The sequence below is a fragment of the Astatotilapia calliptera genome, chromosome 13, assembly GCF_964374335.1.
Source record: "Astatotilapia calliptera chromosome 13, fAstCal68.1, whole genome shotgun sequence".
Classification (NCBI taxonomy): Eukaryota; Metazoa; Chordata; class Actinopteri; order Cichliformes; family Cichlidae; genus Astatotilapia; species Astatotilapia calliptera.
In genome coordinates, this window is record NC_137434.1 from 32,124,140 (window position 1) to 32,144,552 (window position 20,413).

The following is a 20,413-nucleotide window of genomic DNA, read 5'->3' on the forward strand; positions in this document are numbered from 1 at the left end:
TGTGTGTGTGGGTAAACTTCCTCAGTGTTCACAGCACAGTGCAACACTGGTAACCTACAGCAGAACCCGCTTCACCCGATCAGACCTCAGACGCATATTTAGATACGAGTGGGAGACCAAGTTCAATGACATGAGTTTATCGGCTGTTGATCAAGTTGTTTCTTTGTGTGACGAACAGATTTATTTTTAGATAACTCATGACCAGAACTTGCCAAATTTGGCATACGCCATGAATTCATTTACTAGATGATGTCATTGCTGGAAAAACTGTCACTATGTGAGGGAGGGAAGATTAGCCAGTAGTAGCCTCAGCGTAGGTACAAAGTCCTGTCTGTGTCACAGCACCGGGTCTGCCACTCAGTGTTTTGTGTATTTCCTGTTTTATTCTTTGATTATTGTGTTTTCTCAGTGTTTCCTGTTTTATTTTGACAGAGTCGTTAGGTTTGTTAGTGTCAGCTGTTTCCTCATGTGTTTCCACTCCCCAGATTACCTCTAGTCTGTGGCTGTATCCCAATTCAGGGTCTGCAGCCTCAACGATCCTCAAGGGCCGCGTACTTAAAGACCGCTAAGGCCGGAAGTGCGAGGCTTGTGAAATGGGACGGTCTAACCTCCGTTGTGATGCCCAGGTTGCCTAGCAACCATGATACTAACAGCTGGAAACGTGTCATACAGCTGTGTTTGACAGAAATGAAGGAGAAATCTTTTGTTCATGTGTTTGTTTGTTTCTACATGAGCTTTGATCATTCTCTGATTAAGCTCAGCTATTGAACGGCGTATATTTTAAAGTAAAGGCTTTAAAACCAAGTTAGTACAAACGTCACTAATGTCACATGACTTTGCCGACATGTGGCCAACAGTCATGTTTTAATGTTCTTCGTTATTAAACATTTGCACATAAATAAGTGACATCATATTCAGTACTTAAAGTTCACTCTTCGGCCGCCCCTCATCCGCCGTTTTTTTTTTCCTGCAAAATTATCCACACCCACCGCCGCGCTATGCATTCTGGGATATGTTGGGCCATGTAATCGGCCTTAAAATGACCCTGGATTGGGATACAGCCTGTGTGTTTCAGTCGTCTGTTGCAGGCACGTGCAGAGGGGGGGGGGGGGGGCTAGAGGGGCTTGAGCACCCGCCCCTTTCCTGATGGGTGCCCAAAGTGCCCTTTTGTTGAGGCAACTTTTAAAAAAATAATAATTTTTAATGTGTGCGTGCGGAGTCCTGTCTGTGCTCCTCAACAATAATATTTAACTATTAATCACAGTTTTGCTAAATAGAAGGATCTGGCTTGCATCAGTCACATGACCACATTTAACCAATGATCGCCCTTGACGGCAGAACGCGCTGGTTACGAGCCGGGAACGAGCTCACAAAGAGCACGCGCATTTGTTGCGGTCCGGAGCTGCAGGAGAAACACAAGTTAACTCAGAGACACAGACTGATGCGACACAACCAGTAAGTAGGTGTACAGCGTACACTGTAGTGTGTAGCACCCAGGAGTAGCTTATTACGTACACGTTGGACTGACGAACTGAAACAAACGAGCGTGCTGTGTGTGCAACAGCGCGACAAACATTACCTGTCCTTTTATTAACTGCACAGGTAGTGCTGGTCACAGCTGCTGGCTACCTGTGTAAGGCTGTCATGGGTCTGTAGCTCTGTCACCGTTTCAGGGAACATATTTAGTTTTAAAGTAAGTTTCCGGGCTTTTCCTGCCTTTCTGGAGGGATTATATTTCACTAAAAAATGATCTAATATGCATGTCCACATAATTATGCATTATTATAATATTTTAAAAAACACACGCTGTATTTTAAAGAACATACATTAAGAAGCAGATTATATTAGATTTATATTTTAAATAAGACAAAATGTGGATGTTACAGCAGTAAAATGATTGTATCTCTACAGTTTAAAGATGTAATAAGCTTTGCCCTGCACAGAGTGGATAGTGAAACAAATGGAATCATCATAATGACATTATTTCATATTTATTACTTCCCCCTCCTCATTGCTTTATTATTGTAGCTCTAGTAATAAATAATAATGTAAGGATTCTGGATCAGCACCGTGATGCCCATAGTATATACAGTATTCTGAAGAAGGTCTAACATGTCACTGTGTGTGCGTGCATGTGTGTGTTTTATTTAGATGGATTTTTAAAAAAAATATTACTCATGATATAACATTGTGCAGACATGGCTGGTAAGGACATGAGGAGGAAACAGTAGGCGCTGTGTGAGGCTACTAAAGGCAGGGCTATAACATTTTCCTGTCATCATTTTATTATAGATTAAGTGCTGGAGTTGTTAGGTGTGGATAATTAGATTATAGTTTATTGCAATAGCAAGTTGTGCCTTGTTCTCAGATAGACAGCAAGTGGAGAGTGATATATGAAATGATGGAAGGAAGGAAGAAGAGAAGCAAAGAGTGATTCACAGGCAGAGCCTAAATTATTTCTCACAGTTTTTTGTGTCCTTATGGTTCCAAGCGCTGTCACCAATCTTTGCATTTTGTTATTATCTCATGACACTTGTTTAATCTGCTACCATCTCTCCTGTGGACTTTTTAATGTCTACAGTCTCAGATCAACACAGCCCTGCCCTTCCCATATTAGACTCTTGATGAATGTGTGTTGTTGTTATTCAGCCTGGTTCAATGTGCCCCTTTTTAACTTTGGGCACCCGCCCCTTTAAACCTCTCTGCACGGCCCTGGTCTGTTGTTCCTCACCGCAGTCATCATCGTTTTCCCAGTTCATAGTTGTTCAAAGGCTCACTTTTGTTTTGCTAACCAGCTCCGTCGTCTCTGCTCTGGGGTCAGTTTAAAAAGACATCGGCGCCCTGACAGCAAGTACAGTGAAATGACATTAAAGAATCATATAGTAATATTAATGTTTCTATACATGCATACAAAATTTCAATGATTGTAAAATAAAACCCAGCGTCAACCCTGAAGTTACTTAGACAAGCTTAAAGTCTTTCTTCATAGTATTAGAGGCCTAGGAAACAGGATCTTTGACTCATCCCGATAACCTCAGGGTCGATCCTGGTTTTCTGTGCCACAGAGGTGGTTTACTTCTTACAATCGTCCTGCTAACTTATGCTGTGAAGCTATAGTCCTGCCACTGCAGGTCAAGTTCCACATTAGAGATCAGCAGGTATGAAATCTGCCTGATGGATGGAATTTTACTTTAGTGGCAAAAATGATGACCTCCATCCTAAAAAGCTAACAAAAGCCAAACAGGAGCTCCGTGTCATCACAGAGACGTTTAGATGTTCAAACTTAGCATTCTTGAAAGCAAAACAAAAATCTGCTATTTATTTTCTCTTAAATGAACGTATACTTTGATTCTTAAATGAAAATGCATTGGCCCTCGTATATAATATAATATGCAATGTTTCTTACAAATACTGTTGAATGAATAATTCCTCACTGTTGTTCGTTCTTCTATTAATGTAAAAATGCTCATGAATATAAACATTTCTTCTAAGGTCGTTTTCAACAGTTGTTTCTGAGTTAGCAGCTGGAGCTTTTGATAACCAGCGAGGCACCAGAAGCCTTTCAAACTTTGAAACCAACGGGTGCTGCCCCTCGGCAGGCTTCCAGAAAATGGCTGAATAGTAAAAGAGAGGCGGGTTTTAATAGAAATGACAGCGTCTGCATACAGATGACAGGAATCATGTTAAAACTACTAAGAGGAGACATTAAGCAGATAACAATCATTAAGAGTGTTTTCACATCGAAGGGGCTGGACTGTCACAGCTCCTTGAAGTCGGTGCATGAGGTGAGGTTGCACCGAGGTTCTGCAGCTTAAAACGTGAGCCTGTAAACCGAAGGTGCTGGGTTCAAATCCCAGCCACGCCTACCGAGTCAGAGGAGCCGTGACTCGCACGGAGCTCTTCACGATCCTTTGAATAAAAATACTCAACGTCGATGTTTTCTTTTGAAAATCTCTTTATTTTTTGCCTCGAAGCCTTCAGGATGATACAAACAAGTTGTTTGCGTTTCACTAATACCAAACCTCACAGGAAGTGACAGCGTATGTACAGATACTAATCGGCGAGCCGGCGGCGAACATTCAGGCCGCAGCAAAGCCCAAAAACAAAGCAAGTTTTCACAGGAACTAGTTTGTCGTCCTTCGAGAGACGAGCAGAATAAATTAATGGCGCCGCCTCTCTGAGGAGGCTCAACCTCTGCGTCACTCTAAAATATCTAAACCAAAGTGCTCTAAAACGCAGCGAGCGCTAGCTAGGCGTCCAGCCCAACTACGATATGGCTTCTCGAGGTTAATGCGAACATTTATTTACAGGACACAGACGAAGAGCTGAAAGCGGCCGCGACGCTCACACAAAGTCATCCTACGCTGCTTCACGTTGCACAGTGCGGAAATACACGGAGTGTTACAGGATATGTGGGAGATAAATAGGAGTCGGCACCGCGGGAGCAGAAACGAGAAAAGTTAGCAGGCGAAGCAGCGATTTCTCCGCACGGAGATCCACGGCATCGCTGACCCAAATCCTGCCGCCCGGCGGTCACCTGCGCGCAGCTCCAGGTCCAGGCTCAGGAAAAAGCCACAAACGATTTATGTACACTGAACCAAAATGGTTTCCTGAACCTCAACCAGAGCTCAGAAGACCCGAGGGCTTTGTTCACCCTCCATCCACCCCGACCTCCTCCTCATCCTTCATCCTAATCTGAAAGATCACGCTGCATCTACATATGGAAAAATGATTCCTGCAGCCGTAGGCGTGTTGATGTTGAAGAGAAGGATGATGGATTTTCAAACGGATGCTGACTCTTCAGGAATCAGCAGAGAGTTCGGAGCCATTTCAAAGGTACCGGCGGAGCTGTGCTCAGAGACGGGCCAACGAGACGAGAGCGTCGCAAACGAGCCGAACAATTCAGAGCCGCAGTTCCTCAAAAGTGCTCCAAACATGACTCGTTCCCCAGAGCGCCGTCCATCTTTTAACTACAGGCTGTGTTCCTGGTATGGACCAATCACAGCTCTGCAGCAGTGCCCTGTTAGCTGATGCCACAGACGCCCCCAGCTGAATCTTCCAGCCTCACGTCGGGAACTGCGAGAAGGCGAGGGGAGCAAACCTCAAACACGGACAAAACTACGATGAGTCTGTTTTATAAACAAAGACCTGAAAGCTGCGACTGAGACCACAAGTTCACTTCTATACAAGCCGCCCCCTGCTGGACATTAGACAGAATGCAGGTTAAAACTCAGGATGGATTCAGGTTTTTCCAAAGACGCCAGCTTAAACTGAGCGGACTTCTTGTGTCCAGAATACCTAAAAGCGTTTTTTTCCTTGTTTTCAGTCACATGAAGACTCCCAGTGACCCGGGTTTCATGTTATGAGGTAAAAATGTTCACAAAGAACTGATTTCTGTTCGGTACCTTTGAAATGTTCCCTCTGTGGCGTTGTACCTGCAGCTGAAACACAGCGTGGAGACGCTTGTTCTGGAGATAATAGTCCAGAACGTTTTTCCTGATTCCAGCGTGGAAGCTGCCGTTTCCCCTTTTTCTCTTTTTTCCACAGCCTCGAGTTTCCTCCACAGACGACGCCGGCGGTTCTAGCATTACGTGGCCAACAGTGACAGAAACAAGCTTCAGAGTTTTTCCCTGACGTTAGAGTTCAACATTGATCCTCTGCTGCCACCTGGAGGCCTTCCCTGTCACTGTCAGCCTGATGAGCTGCATCGTGCAAACTCTGCAGCTTTACATAAAAAACTTCCTGTTCCTGAGCTTCAGACCTGCTGAGGTACAGAAGTCACAGAGTGCCAATATTCAAATCCACCTGAAGTCACAGATTTTACTGTCTAAAAAATAAAGGTCAGCACTTATTTCAGAATTAAAAGAGTACCTACTGAACAGGAAGTCATCTTCACCGGATCAGAGGGAGACGTTAGGATTGTGTAGATTATTTATAATATTCTCAGAACCTGGATGTAAACAGAGCAGATTAGATCCCTCTGGTTGAACGCACGTCCATCAACACTGTGATTCAGGACTAATGTTCAGTTTTTGGCACACATCTCGTTTTCAGTCATGGTGTCAGAGACGCTCTGGGCTGTAATCTGAACTCTCAAAGTGGGAAACAACATTTCCACACAGCGTTGAGCTCAGACGAGACCACGCTGTCACATTAACACCCTGACTGACGACCTCCGCCAGTGAAGAACATGTTGGTGGACGCTTACAGCACTCTGGCGACCCCTGGTGGCTGAAAGAGGAAACTGCTGCTGAACATCAGCACGCTGGTCAGGATTTGAAACAAACGGCTCTTTAACAGAAAGCTGTCAGGTGCTTCTTCCTGGATGTCAACGACGAGAAAGGTTTACACAATAATAACTCTCAACTCCTCCTCTCCTACGGTCATGTGACCGAATCCACCTGTCACCTGTTTGGTCCACAGCACTTTACAAACATGTTAAATGAGATTTACATGAAGAAGAACACCGTCCTCATGACGATGAGGTGGACGGACTCCAGCACACACAGAAACTATGGAAGCCCATTAGTGACAAAACCCACAGAGTGAAACCAGCTGCAAAACAAATCCGACTTTTTCAACAAGAGAAAAAATTAAACATACTCTCACCAAAAATGTTCGATTTTCCAAAATTTCTCTCTTAAATTTAAATTTATCCTCATATTTTTATTTAAAAGTTCACACTGAGATTTTTAACTTGTGGTTTTTAAAGTTAAAGATTTTCAAGTAGTACAAACAACAAAACATCAAAATCTGAATAAATAAGACACCTGGCTCTCTGCAGTGTGAACTCCTGAAGTTTTATTTTGTTCCCTCAGCAGATTTTTGTCACTAATGGTCTTCCGTACAGCCTGTTTTTTTCCAGCAGAAGTCAGAAAAACTAAAAACCCGTCTCCATCCAGCATGTTCAGGCTGTATTTACACATCAACGCAGCACTACTGTGATTACTGTGCACACTCACACACACACACTCGCACGCGCTCAGTGGAGTGCAGAGGACGAGGAGGTTCGGCGTTCCTGTGTGGCCGCTCCCTTTGTTTGTTTGTTTATCTCTCGCTCTCTTGTCCCCTTTGCTCGGTTGCCATGGCAACAGTCCCACGCACTCTGTCCGTCACATAACGTCGACATGGCAACCCGCTCTCCTGTGGGTTAATGGGAGAAGCAGAGCGGCGGCGGTGAGGTCGAGGACTAAAATAAAAAGTTCCCGCTGCAGCTGAAAGCTGAGCGGCTACTCACACTCCAGCAGGAAGTAAAGCTTTTATTCTGAAAGTCTGCAGCTGTCCGTTCCTGCTGAGGCCTATGGGAAATAAAGGGACGGCTGAGCGATGAACCGTGTTAGTGTTTCCTGGACGACTCGCCCATCGGGTCGCCCTCAGACCTGACAGGCGTCTCCTCTCCCGCGGACCTCGAACGTCTCGGCCAATCAGGCGACTGAGGTTTAACAGAAAAGGTTTAAAGGAGGATGTCAGCCTGCTACCCATGATGCTCCGTGTCCGTCTCCAGCTACATGACACTTACACGACGCCGTCCTCACCCCTTTACGGCGCCTCCTCCTGTTTGCTGCTCTGTTTCTCCAGCTCCGCCCGCTGGCCGCTCCCACCGCCGTTCTTCTTCTTGCTCGCCTCCCTGCTGCTGCTGCCGCCGGCCTTGGAGGTCGAGGAGGACGTGACCTTCAGGCTCTTTGACGTCTTGGAGCTGCGGGTCTTTTCCTTGTTGGTGGTGTCCTGGGGCAGCGAGGGGCTGGAGTGCGCCCTCTGCAGGCCGCCGTCATCAAACAGCCGAGCCTCAAAGGCGGAAAGGTCCTCATCGCCGCTCGCCAGCTTGGCCCGAAGCAGCATGGCGTACGTACCGTACCGGGTTTTCTGTGGGAGAGAAGAAGGAGGAGATGTGAACAACGAAAGTGCCGTTCTGGGTCTAACGAGGACCAATCAGGGGGCTTTTCAGAGTCTGACCTGATAAATCATCATTATTATTATTATTATTAATAATAACGGTGCTTCTCTCCGGTTTTCCAGCATCTCTGTTGTTATGTGACATCAGGGCGAAACCTTGTGTGTGAAGGGGGCAGGAAAACGGCGCTGTGTTCCTTCCTCTAAGAACACGGCGTGCTGGAGTGTGTGCAGCCTGTTCGACACCCGACAGACTGATGCAGCGACCGTCTGTGACGAAGACGAGCAGACGCGAGGCAGAAGACATTTTACGGCTTCGCATTCAGCCGGAGACAAAAAACACGAGACGAAGATGAAACGCCGCCACAAACAAAGCACGACTCCGGTTATCGTCTGCTCCAATAACGTCTGGGTTTGGTTCCAAGGTACGGAGGACCAAAACCGCAAACAAAAAATCAAAAATAAAACAAAAAACCCACAAATAAGTGACTCGATCAAAAAAATCAAAAGTCAAAAACAAGAATAAGGTAGTGAATCTAATTAACTTGGACTTTGGCATCTCTGGTCCTCCATACTTGGCCTGGAATAATTTTTTCTACGAAATCATTAATTAATTAATTAACTTCTTTGTTTTAATTTAACTGCTAACTATTTTTAATGAATATCGTATTTCATTGAAATGCATTTAAAAATTATTTTGTAAACATTTATTTTTGGCAGCTTTGGTCCTCCATAATAAGGTGCAGATTCAGTACTGAATACAAGTACTGAAATACTTCCTGCGGGTTATTTTAACCTCCTCACCTCAAACTCCAGGTACTCCTGTCGGAGTTTCTGCTCCTCCAGCTCACGACCTTTCACCTTTCGGTCCGGCGTAGCGGCGGTGAGGTCAGACAGCTCAGAGGACACCGCCCTGAAACGGTTCTCGTGAGATTTGACCTGCTCCTCCTGTCGGGACAGAGGGTGGGGGAAGAGGTGTGAGTCTGGTGAAAGTGGGCGGAGCTGAAAAGGACGGCGACGGCGTTTTTACCTGTGACAGTTTAGTGTTGGATCCCGGCAGTAGAGGACGGCTGAACTTCTTCTGGGACCCGATCGCGGCCGGGAACGGGGGAGCAGAAAACATGGCCGCAACTACGTTGATGCGCGTGATCCACGACTGCATCTGCTCAGCGTTCCTGCAGGAAACACAGGAAACACCGTAACTTCCTGTCTCGTCCGGTTTAGTTTAAGCTGTTTGTCCTTCTTGTACTGCCTGCAAGCTGCTTGGAAACCCTCCTCCCCCCTCTCCCTTAACACAGACAGACTGAGGTGCTTACGGGGCCTGGAACAGGAAGACCCTCCAGTCGGCGGTCCGCAGGTAGAACACGTTGGGCCTCTTGCTGTAATCGGCAGCCCGCATGGCCAGAGAGTGATGGATGGACACGGCGTTCTTCACGTCCTCCTCCGTCAGCTCCTTCTCAGCTCGGTACTCGTCCTGCGGATCAGATTGGCGTCAGCTCTCCAGAAACTCAAACATGAAAGACCCTTAAACGCGATGCTCACCACATTCCAGCTCGACTGTCTCGCTATAAACGCTCGCCGTTTCTGATTAAAGGAGTTAAAAAGAAATCTTTGAAACTGAAACGGTTCTTTCAAAGCTCTGACAAAGTTTCAGAGAAAAAGTTCTCATGGCACAAAAATCTGTGTTTTCATGTTAAAGTGGAGCTGCGAGGAGTCCATAAGTATGTGGACGGGTACTCACGCTTTATAGTTTAACCCGTCCACTTACTTTTGTGTGGCAGTGTGTAAAGCAGGCCTCACTAGTTCAGATATTTTAATCAAAGCTCTAAAGTTAAAGATGAACGCGGCGGTGGGCGGAGACGTTAAAAACTGCCGCTCTGGAATCCGTGCAGATAGAAAAACAGGCTGACGCCTAATCAGCTCGCTGCGTTTCCTGTCCTGCGCCTGACCCGGGGACACAAACAGAGAGGGGGGCTGCTGGGAAACGTAGTGCAGACGCTTACCTTCTGCAGGTAGAGGACCATGCCCTTCAGCATGGCGTAGAAGGACTTCCACCCCCTCTTCCCCCGCGGCGCTGCAACAGCACAAACACCAAACAAACAGGAAGTGAGGGATCAGCTGACAGGGGGCGTGGCAAAACGGAAAACTGAAGGAGGAGGAGCGGTGTACTTCTCTTCCCGTCGGGGTCGGCGTGGACTTTGCGGACCAGGAAGCCGCTCTTGTACAGCTCGCCATCGGCCTGATGGGCCACGCCCACCAGCGGGTTTCCGCTACTCCCGAGGCGTTTCATGGTGTGGGAGGCAGAGTCTGTTCTAATGTCCGCCAACTCCGACATGGACTTCCTCAACTCCTCTTCATCACTTCAAGAGAGGAAACAGTTTAAAAGAGCCTGCGTCAGCTCGTCCTCGTCGCCATCGCAGAGCGTGTTTACGTTTCATTGCTAACGACTCGCTCGGGTAACACCGTTCTCTTTCATCATCCCGTCGGGTTCATGTTTTCCGCTTACCGTCACCTTGCACTTCATTTTCTTTAATTCTCATAAATGAATAAATGACCTCATTTCCTGTGTCAGCCTGTCAATCAGTTTCATCCTCTCAGTGGATCCATTTCGCCAGGTTATCATTTTAACAGAAGTTTTCGAACCTGCTGAAAGTCGTCAGCTGTTTGATGGCAGAGATTTTTAGATGATTTCTCTTCATAACAGCATGAATGTTAAACGTGACCTGAATAAATACGTTATTTATCAGAAAGAAGCTGAATGTCACACAGGAAGGAAACAGTTTAGGAGAAAGAACAGGCTGAACACGAGGGCGGACAGATGCTGAACGGATACAGACACCCAGTAAATCTATGTATTTATGAGTGTGTGTGTGTGTGTGTGTGTGTGTGTGTGTGTGTGTCCACAGTCAGGCATGGGCGTTGGGATGCTGACCTGTAATTACAGTCAGGAATGAAGCAGGGAACGGTTACCACAGCAACAGAGGCTTAAATAAGGGAGTCAGGGCAGCAGGGACACACACACACACACACACACACACACACACACACACACACACACACACACACACAGTGGAGATGTTTGTACATGCTGTGTGTCGAAGCAGAAACTCACATGGTCCACTGCAGCCTCTCGTTCTTGATGGAGCTGTACAGCGTCTGCAGAAACACACACACACACACACACACACACACACACACACACACACACACACACACGACATGAAGAGCTCATATGGATTTCAGGATTCACAGTAATCTGATTACTTGATAGGACATTCAGTATTTAATCCACATTTTTCACGTGCTCAGACTAAAGATGGTCACATGGCCTAAAAGCCAGGTGCTGATTGGCTGTGTGGATTTAATGGCTCTGGTCATCATTTTTAACGGAGACGAGTTTCCTTGGGCGATCAAACCTGGTCCAGTGCTACCTGTTTAAAGGGCCGTCCACACAGGAAACCACGCCATCACCTGAGACCGCCGCTGACACTCAGCCTCATACGAGCACCTGCGAGCAAAATAATCGCTGGTGACAGGAAGTGGGATATTTTGATGTGCGCGACTGAAGCAGCTAGCAGTGAGAGCTGATTGACATATGAGCCGCTGGTACTTAAATTAGCTAGTTGCCCAGGCAACCAGAGGCTGGCGTGTGCAGTATGGACCAGCCGGCAGCAACTTAGGAAGGAGCGGGTCACTTCCTGTGTGGAGGCGCTTTCCCTCGAGCATCGATCTGTATCTGATCCCAGTCTCGGTTCACCCTGTGCCTGAAAACAGCTGGTATAGCCCCTCCCCCTTTAAGCCCCACTCCGTACCGACAACCCACTTTCTTCTGATTGGCCGGATTGTGGAAGCCTGCTGAGGGGCCTTTGTCCATTATTACAGAGACGTGAAGAAAATTTTAATGAACTAAACATAAATGTGTGTCTGACACGGACCGACAACAACGACAATAATAACAAAAACCAGCCAATGAAATATGAAGAAACAGCTGATGTCATCACAAAGGGATGAACACAGGTGTAATGTGAAGCGGTCGGCGCAGAGGATTGCTTTCATAGAGGTTTGTAAACGTGTGTCACGTCAGGAGAGCGTCTTCAGGACGAAAACAAACCTTCACAGGTTTTTAAACGGGGTAACTTAGGTACAGGTTCAGGTAAAGGTTCACAGGTGTGTCTCCGGCTCTACCTTCTTCTTGCGGCTCTGCGGGTGCTGCTGCCCATCCTGGGTTTTTCCCAGCAGGTCGGGGAAGGCCAGCGGTTTGAGGGAGCGGGAGCGGGGGGTCCTGGGATACCTGAACGGGTCGTTGTCCCTCGAGTCCCGCCCGCTCCGGACCGAGCACAGCGAGCGCGAGCGCATGCGGCCCGTGGAGTGGATGCTGTTGACGCCGATCATCTGGGCGGTTTGAGTCGGGATCCAACAGATAAAAAAAGTCCAAACTTTTTATGTTTCCTGTACAGAAGATCCTTGGGCCAGCATTCACCGCTTCCACGGAACGGCGCGGCGGATCTAACAAAGTCCAGCCCGTTGATGACCGCCGGTCTGCGTCGCTTCAGACTCGAACCCACGTCACGAGCTTCCAGACTGTAGATGAGTGCAGGAAGAAGCCGAGGAAGCGAGGAGGTGAGGGTGTGTAAAATAGAGACGGGCTAATGACGGCCACTGACGAGCGGCTGGATGGATGGTGCCTCTGCGAGCTCGGCCTGCTGCATTATGGATCCGGCTCTATTCATTATGCATAAAAACACAGCAGCTCTTCATCAGCCTCATGATCCTGCTGGCTGCCGGCCGGAGCCTCGCTCAGGTGTTCAGAGCCAAAAGCACGAAAGCAGGAGGACGCTGCCAAGAAACAAACCTGTGGACTCCTCTGTGCCTGGAACGCACTGGAATCTGCAGTTACGAGTCAAACGTACGATAGTTTAGTCCCAGGGCTGTGATTTCCAAACTGAGGGACGACTTTCTATCACTCAAAATGTTTCATTCTTGCTATTTTAAATCAAACAAGATGACATTAATGTTGGCTTTAAGGCTAAAATGAGCCTTTTTGTGCACGAACTCATATTTCTGTTTAGGAAAGCTAAAATCATTTTATTTTGAAAATAAATCACATTTATGCCGATGTCTGATAAACTATTTCATAAATAACTGTTTACAATTAGCTTTAATATGTTTGGACTGCAATTCATTTAAAGCAGAAAATTTTAGCTGCAGAAATGAGCGATTCAGACAATCAACATCAAACGTTTGACGTTTTCTACAAATTAATATTTTTTTAAAGGGTTTTACAGTTTTTATACATTTGATCAAATTCAAAATCAATTAAAACTGAAAATTTGAGACTTTAAAGTTGCTGTCAGCCGTCGACACATCTGCCTCCAAACACGCACACTCCAGACTGTCTGAGAGTGTGTGTGTGTGTGTGTGTGTGTGTGTGTGTGTGTGTGTGTGCGTGTGTGTGTGTGTGTGTGCGTGTGTGTGTGTGTGTGGTGTGTGTGTGTGTGTGTGTGTGTGTGTGGTGTGTGTGTGGTGTGTGTGTGTGTGTGTGTGTGTGTGGTGTGTGTGTGTGTGTGTGTGTGTGTGTGCGTGTGTGTGTGTGTGTGTGTGCGTGTGTGTGTGTGTGTGTGTGTGTGTGTGCGTGTGTGTCTAATCCATCAGCGATTCAGAGGCAGTGACATGAAAATCATCCGAACCACAGCTCTGAGCTCGTCCTGGATTTTGGGGGGTCTGTGCTGCTGTTGAGCCTCCTGATGCAGCGGCCGTGGAGGTGCTGTTAGCGGAGGAGAATCCCTGGACTGCAAATAAAGCTGCGTGACGGAGGAGAGGCATCAGCTCGCTCTCACATCCAAAAAAGAAAAGAGGAAAAGCAGGGAGGCTGGGCGAGCGAGCACACCCACACAGGCAGACAAGGAGAGAGAGAGAGCACCCCCAAAACTGACGTCAGCTTCCTCCAGCTCCCTGATGGAGGACGGACGGACGGACGGACGGACGGACAGACGGACGGACGGAGGTGGAGGCACAGGAGAGGCTAATGAGGAGAAAAAAAGCAGAGAAAGGAGGTTCTCCTGTTGCACTCTGATGAAGAGAGAGAATCCCTCCTTCCTCCTCCTCACATCTCTCTTGATCTCTTCGTCCTCCAACTTCACTCCCACTCTTCTCCTCCTCCTCATTCACTTGATTTCCTCCTGCAGGAGAATCCCTCTGTCAGGTCAGGTGAGCTCACTCGTCCTCCTCTTCTTCGTCTTCTCTTCCTCCTCCCCACTGAGACACTGAACTGTTGAGGACTGTTTGCTCGCTCTCCCTCCTCCTCCTCCTCCTCTGTCTCCCTCTCTCTTTTTTCCCTCGCTCTCGCAATGCGCATTTTCCCTCAGCTGCAGCAGCCAATCGGAGGCCAGGGATGGGAGCTTCAGCCCGCCTTCTGTCCTCCTTGGAGCTGTCAGTCACGGTGGGTTCACAGAGCTGAATGTAAATGCAGCTGAGAGACGATCAGCAACAAAAAGTCAAATTCAGCTGAACGTGAAAAATATGACAGCGAGCCGACGACGTGTGAGCGAAGACACCAATCACATTCACGCCCAATAAAATCAATAATCAATACAGAATCAGTTTTAGCTCAACTTCAGTAAAAGCACACTCAGGACCTGAATGTTGAACTGTGGAAACCGTTTTCACAGCGCCGTGATGAAGAGAGGCAGCTTCCTCCACCCGAGCCTAAAACGACCCTACTATGCTAACACTGATGCCCGTTAGCATCAGCGCTTCTCTGACCTTCGCTGTGCCGCCGAGACCAGGAGACCACAAAGAGACGCAGAACGACCACAACGAGACGCAGAACAACCACAACGAGACGCAGAACGACCACAACGAGACGCAGAACGACCACAACGAGACGCAGAACGACCACAACGAGACGCAGAACAACCACAACGAGACGCAGAACAACCACAACGAGACGCAGAACGACCACAACGAGACGCAGAACGACCACAACGAGACGCAGAACAACCACAACGAGACGCAGAACAACCACAACGAGACGCAGAACAACCACAACGAGACGCAGAACGACCAAAAAGAAACATAACGACCACAAAGAGACGCAGAACGACCACAAAGAAACATAACGACCACAACGAGACGCAGAACGACCAAAAAGAAACAGAACGACCACAAAGAGACGCAGAACGACCACAAAGAGACGCAGAACGACCACAAAGAGACGCAGAACGACCACAAAGAGACGCAGAACGACCAAAAAGAAACATAACGACCACAACGAGACGCAGAACGACCAAAGAGACGCAGAACGACCACAAAGAGACGCAGAACGACCACAACGAGACGCAGAACAACCACAACGAGACGCAGAACGACCACAACGAGACGCAGAACGACCACAACGAGACGCAGAACGACCACAACGAGACGCAGAACAACCACAACGAGACGCAGAACAACCACAACGAGACGCAGAACAACCACAACGAGACGCAGAACGACCAAAAAGAAACATAACGACCACAAAGAGACGCAGAACGACCACAAAGAAACATAACGACCACAAAGAGACGCAGAACGACCACAACGAGACGCAGAACGACCACAACGAGATGCAGAACGACCAAAAAGATACAGAACGACCACAAAGAGACGCAGAACGACCACAAAGAGACGCAGAACGACCACAAAGAGACGCAGAACGACCACAAAGAGACGCAGAACGACCACAAAGAGACGCAGAACGACCACAAAGAGACGCAGAACGACCACAAAGAGACGCAGAACGACCAAAAAGAAACAGAACGACCACAAAGAGACGCAGAACGACCACAAAGAGACGCAGAACGACCACAAAGAGACGCAGAACGACCAAAAAGAAACATAACGACCACAACGAGACGCAGAACGACCAAAAAGAAACATAACGACCACAACGAGACACAGAACGACCACGACGAGACGCAGAACGACCACGACGAGACGCAGAACGACCACAAACAGACGCAGAACGACCACAAACAGACGCAGAACGACCACAAACAGACGCAGAACGACCACAAACAGACGCAGAACGACCACAAAGAGACAGAACGACCACAAAGAGACAGAACGACCACAAAGAGACAGAACGACCACAAAGAGTAGCAGAACGACCAAAAAGAAACATAACGACCACAACGAGACGCAGAACGACCAAAAAGAAACATAACGACCACAACGAGACGCAGAACGACCAAAAAGAAACAGAACGACCACAACGAGACGCAGAACGACCAAAAAGAAACATAACGACCACAAAGAGACGCAGAATGACCACAAAGAGACAGAACGACCACAACGAGACGCAGAACGACCAAAAAGAAACAGAACGACCACAAAGAGACGCAGAACGACCACAAACAGACGCAGAACGACCACAAACAGACGCAGAACGACCACAAACAGACGCAGAACGACCACAAAGAGACGCAGAACGACCACAAACAGACGCAGAACGACCACAAACAGACGCAGAACGACCACAAACAGACGCAGAACGACCACAAAGAGACGCAGAACGACCACAAAGAGACGCAGAACGACCACAAAGAGACGCAGAACGACCACAAAGAGACGCAGAACGACCACAAAGAGACGCAGAACGACACTCTGAGTGAAAAATGACCACAAAACAATCCAGGACAACGTCTGTGGCTCTGTGAATATTTAAAGATGTTTCTGTGGTGTTTGCTCACCTGTTGGGACTATTACTGAAGTAAACTGTGTTACTGTCTGAGCTTGAGCTTTGAATCTGATCATCCGTTTCCTTTCTTACAAACTGTCCCAAATACAGAGCGCTTCTGCTGTGGACAGCGCGAGGACTTTCCTTCCTCTCTGACTGCAGATAATTCATGTTTTTGTCTCATAAATATTCGACATTCACTGTTTTCTGCTCTCAGCCAGTCAGTCGGTGCTGCTGCCCACACACTCAGCGCTTCATCAACAAGCAGCCATCCAACCAGTGCCAAGCTGAAGGCAAGAAAACACTCAGCACACACGTTAACACAGAGCAACGACGATGATGATGATGGTGGAGGTGAAGAGGTGACGCAGATTCACGTTGATCGCTCCGAGGCTGAGATGGAAAAACTGAGACGGAAACAAAAGAGTGGGAGACTGACACACACGTATCCACGAACGCGCGCACACGCACACTCGTTCTGCCTGGCGGCCATAAGAAGTAAAATTAATGCATCTCTCTCCTTTTTCTGCTCTGACGGCCACAAACCAAGAATCGCTGCGGGGACTTCACCTCCTCCTCAGGACACCAAGCCAGTCCTCACAGTGCCCATCATCCAATTTAACGCTGAAGACTAGTGTAAGGCTGGAAGAATGTAATGTCCTCACAGGGAATGGAAACAAGGATGTGTGCGCGCTCATGCTTTAGTGTCTCTGTGTAGTCCGATGTCACTTTGAACTCCTCACGCTGAGGACGCGTCCACATTACAGGGACAGGTCTGAAATCCGAGCACTCCACTGGGCTGGAGCGGCCCATTTAAGGGTTCACACTTGTGTAAGCATCGTTCTGGTCTGTGGGCTCGGTAGCTGCAAGCACCAACAGTGATGTCATCGCAGGCCGGTGGCCATCCATCCCGGCGCTCGAAGCGTGCTGGACTTGCTGCAGTCTTTTAATCAGTCATAGGCGTGTGTGTGTGTGTGTGTGTGTGTGTGTGTGTGTGTGTGTGTGTCGTACCTTGAGCAGATCTTTGGGAAAATCTTTTCCGTTGTTGAGTCCTTCCAGGTTGGAGATGAACTGGCTGCAGGACATCCTCTTGCCCACGTTCTGCACGCACACGCACACACACACACACACACACACACACACCTCAGATGTGATTGTGACAGACTGAACATGAACACACAGTCAGCTGATCTGTGACGTTAGCTCGGGATGTGAAATCATCGGCTGGTTAGCAGATCAGCTCGCTGAGCTTGGACGACTCGTCCCCGCTCAGCACACAGTAAGTCACCCGTGTTAGCAGCAAAGCTAGTCTTACCCCAAATTACCCAAAGTTAAAACAGCTGTGGGTCGGATCTGACCCCACAAACCAAAGGACGCCTCGCTGATGCTGACGGGAGCGCTGAGAACGCTCTGGAAACAGAAACGGTTCCACCTGATATAAAAGCCGCACAGGTGGAGTTAAACCCTTCTATTCGGTGCTAGAGTCGGGTTTAACGCGAGGGGGGCAGCGGAGACCGTCTTCCTGTCACTCCTGCTGTAACGGTCAGAGGAAACGTGCAGGCATGTTGCCGCAGTAAAAGTCAGCACTTCCTTAAAAAAGTTCATTAGCAGAAATGAAGAATGAGCCCGATGAGCCCGCGGCGCTCCTCAGTGATGACGAGTCAGTCAGTTATTTGTTAGTATTTTCATATATTTGTCACATTTTTAGATCAATATTTCAATAATAACACAAAGTGGATTTTCACATTAACGTCTCCGAATATTTCTTTACTCATTTTTATATTTATTCACATTTTTATAAAACTTTCCTTTTTTAACATTTTTCAAATGATATCATTATAATGAAATTCTGGAAACAAATATTTATCATTTTATTATTTTTTCCGTTTATTAATTTGTTATTGATGAAATTCACACTGAACTTTAATATTTCCTGTATGTCACACCAACAAGGAAGCAGCAGGTGACATGAAACAGGAGGAAACTCGCGGGAACGCTCGAGTGGCAGATGACGCCGACGTGCTTTCAATCGACCAGATTAGGAGTTCCTATTAAACGTAACGACCAATCAGCCGACGGCTCGGGTTCACTCACGTTTCCGTGCAGGTCCGTGTTCAGCAGCATGATGGCACAGGTCAGAGTGTGGACGCTGTCTGTGGGACAGAGCGACAGACAGAGGGGTCAGACGGGTAGGACAGGTGAAAGAGGACAGGTAGGACTGACGGTACCTTCGCTGGTCAGGCTCTCCGAGTTGCACTGTCTGTACCTCCTGGAGAAATGAGCGAGGACTCTCTCTCTCTCCTGAGTTTCCCCCATCAGAGCAAACTGCCTCAGAAACATCCTGAACGAAGAAACAGATGTTAAAGAAGCTCATTATGATGTCACCAGAACACCTGAACAGGTGAGATGAACACAGACACACCCACTGCACAGGTTTTTCACATTAAGCCCTGTGATAGTGCCAGTCCTGCTGTAAACTGACAGAATTTGGGATGAAGTCAGAAAAAGTTCCGCGTTTAAACTCTGAGCTTCTCCATCAGAAAGGTGACAGCAGAGCACGCAGGAAGTGACTGACTGCACGCCACGGCACACCGTGACTGGTTCATATGAACATCTGGACCTCCTGCAGATGTTCAGGAGGCCATCGCGCAGTTGCACAAACATTAAAGAACCGCAGAGCGACGGGAGGTGCTGCCAGTGAGCGAATGTAAGACAATCGCGTCTGCACGCTCTGAAATACACACGGACAGGAAGCGGGACTCACCTGAGCGCCTGGTCGATGGTCAGACCCGTGAAGTCAAAGTTGGTGAGATATTCCTCGGCCACCATCTGACTGAACTCATTACTGCAGAGAGAAGCAGGCGTGTTGGTGTAACACGAGCACGTTTTACTAAGGATTATCACTGTATCACTACACCGGCTGCCTTATTTCTGTGACAGGATATTACAGAAAAGAACAGAGCATTAAACCTCCACCTGCAAACCAGAACTTTACCTGAAAGGTGAACAGGAAGTAAAAATCTGCATGTTTATATTAAACCTGGAACCAGGAAGTAACAGTAAAGCTCGACTAGCTCGTCCCGTGACGTGTCACTCAGACTCAAGGAAGTGAAATCAGGACATTAGCTCTGCTGAATCTGCCCGCGCTAACTGCGCGGTGACATCATCGGTTAGCTGGTTGAGTCGCTGCAGTGTGACCAGCAGGAGGCCATGATATGTTCACTGCACGCTGGAAATTCCTGTTTTTGTTGGATGTGAAAAAATGTAATGTTGTGAACCAGCTCTGTGTGCAGGTGTACTGCTGTAAAGGCCACACACTAAAACTCGCTGAAAAGCCTTCAGCTGATCCAAAATGCTGCAGCAAGAGTCCTGACAGGGACTAGAAAGAGAGAGCAGATTTCTCCTGTTTTGGCTTCCTGTTAAATCCAGAATTCAAAATCCTGCTCCTCACATACAAGGTCTTAAATAATCAGGTCCCATCTTATCTTAATGACCTTGTAGTACCATATCACCCTATTAGAGCACTTCGCTCTCGCTCTGCAGGCCTACTTGTTGTTCCTAGAGTATTTAAAAGTAGAATGGGAGGCAGAGCCTTCAGTTTTCAGGCCCCTCTTCTGTGGAACCAGCTTCCAGTTTGGATTCAGGAGACAGACACTATCTCTACTTTCAAGATTAGGCTTCAAACTTTCCTTTTTGCTAAAGCATATAGTTAGGGCTGGACCAGGTGACCCTGAATCCTCCCTTAGTTATGCTGCAATAGACGTAGGCTGCCGGGGATTCCCATGATGCATTGAGTTTTTCCTTTCC

The 20,413-nt window shown here is 47.7% G+C and overlaps 1 protein-coding gene across 2 annotated transcripts in view; it reads right to left on the reverse strand.

Moving 5' to 3' along the window:
- Window positions 1-3,937: 3,937 nt before the first annotated feature.
- The window catches only part of psda (pleckstrin and Sec7 domain containing a), a 46,285-nt gene continuing 29,809 nt past the window's right edge, over window positions 3,938-20,413 (reverse strand). For both annotated transcript variants that reach the window (XM_080287629.1, XM_026189008.2), the window contains 11 exons: window positions 19,371-19,451; window positions 18,835-18,947; window positions 18,701-18,759; window positions 17,618-17,707; window positions 11,003-11,046; window positions 10,060-10,250; window positions 9,894-9,964; window positions 9,207-9,364; window positions 8,921-9,065; window positions 8,695-8,838; window positions 3,938-7,863 (listed from right to left, as the gene is read on the reverse strand). In XM_080287629.1, the coding sequence (XP_080143755.1) occupies window positions 7,540-7,863; window positions 8,695-8,838; window positions 8,921-9,065; window positions 9,207-9,364; window positions 9,894-9,964; window positions 10,060-10,250; window positions 11,003-11,046; window positions 17,618-17,707; window positions 18,701-18,759; window positions 18,835-18,947; window positions 19,371-19,451 (1,420 nt within the window). In that variant the 3' untranslated portion in view covers window positions 3,938-7,539. The remainder of the gene's footprint in view (window positions 7,864-8,694; window positions 8,839-8,920; window positions 9,066-9,206; window positions 9,365-9,893; window positions 9,965-10,059; window positions 10,251-11,002; window positions 11,047-17,617; window positions 17,708-18,700; window positions 18,760-18,834; window positions 18,948-19,370; window positions 19,452-20,413) is intronic.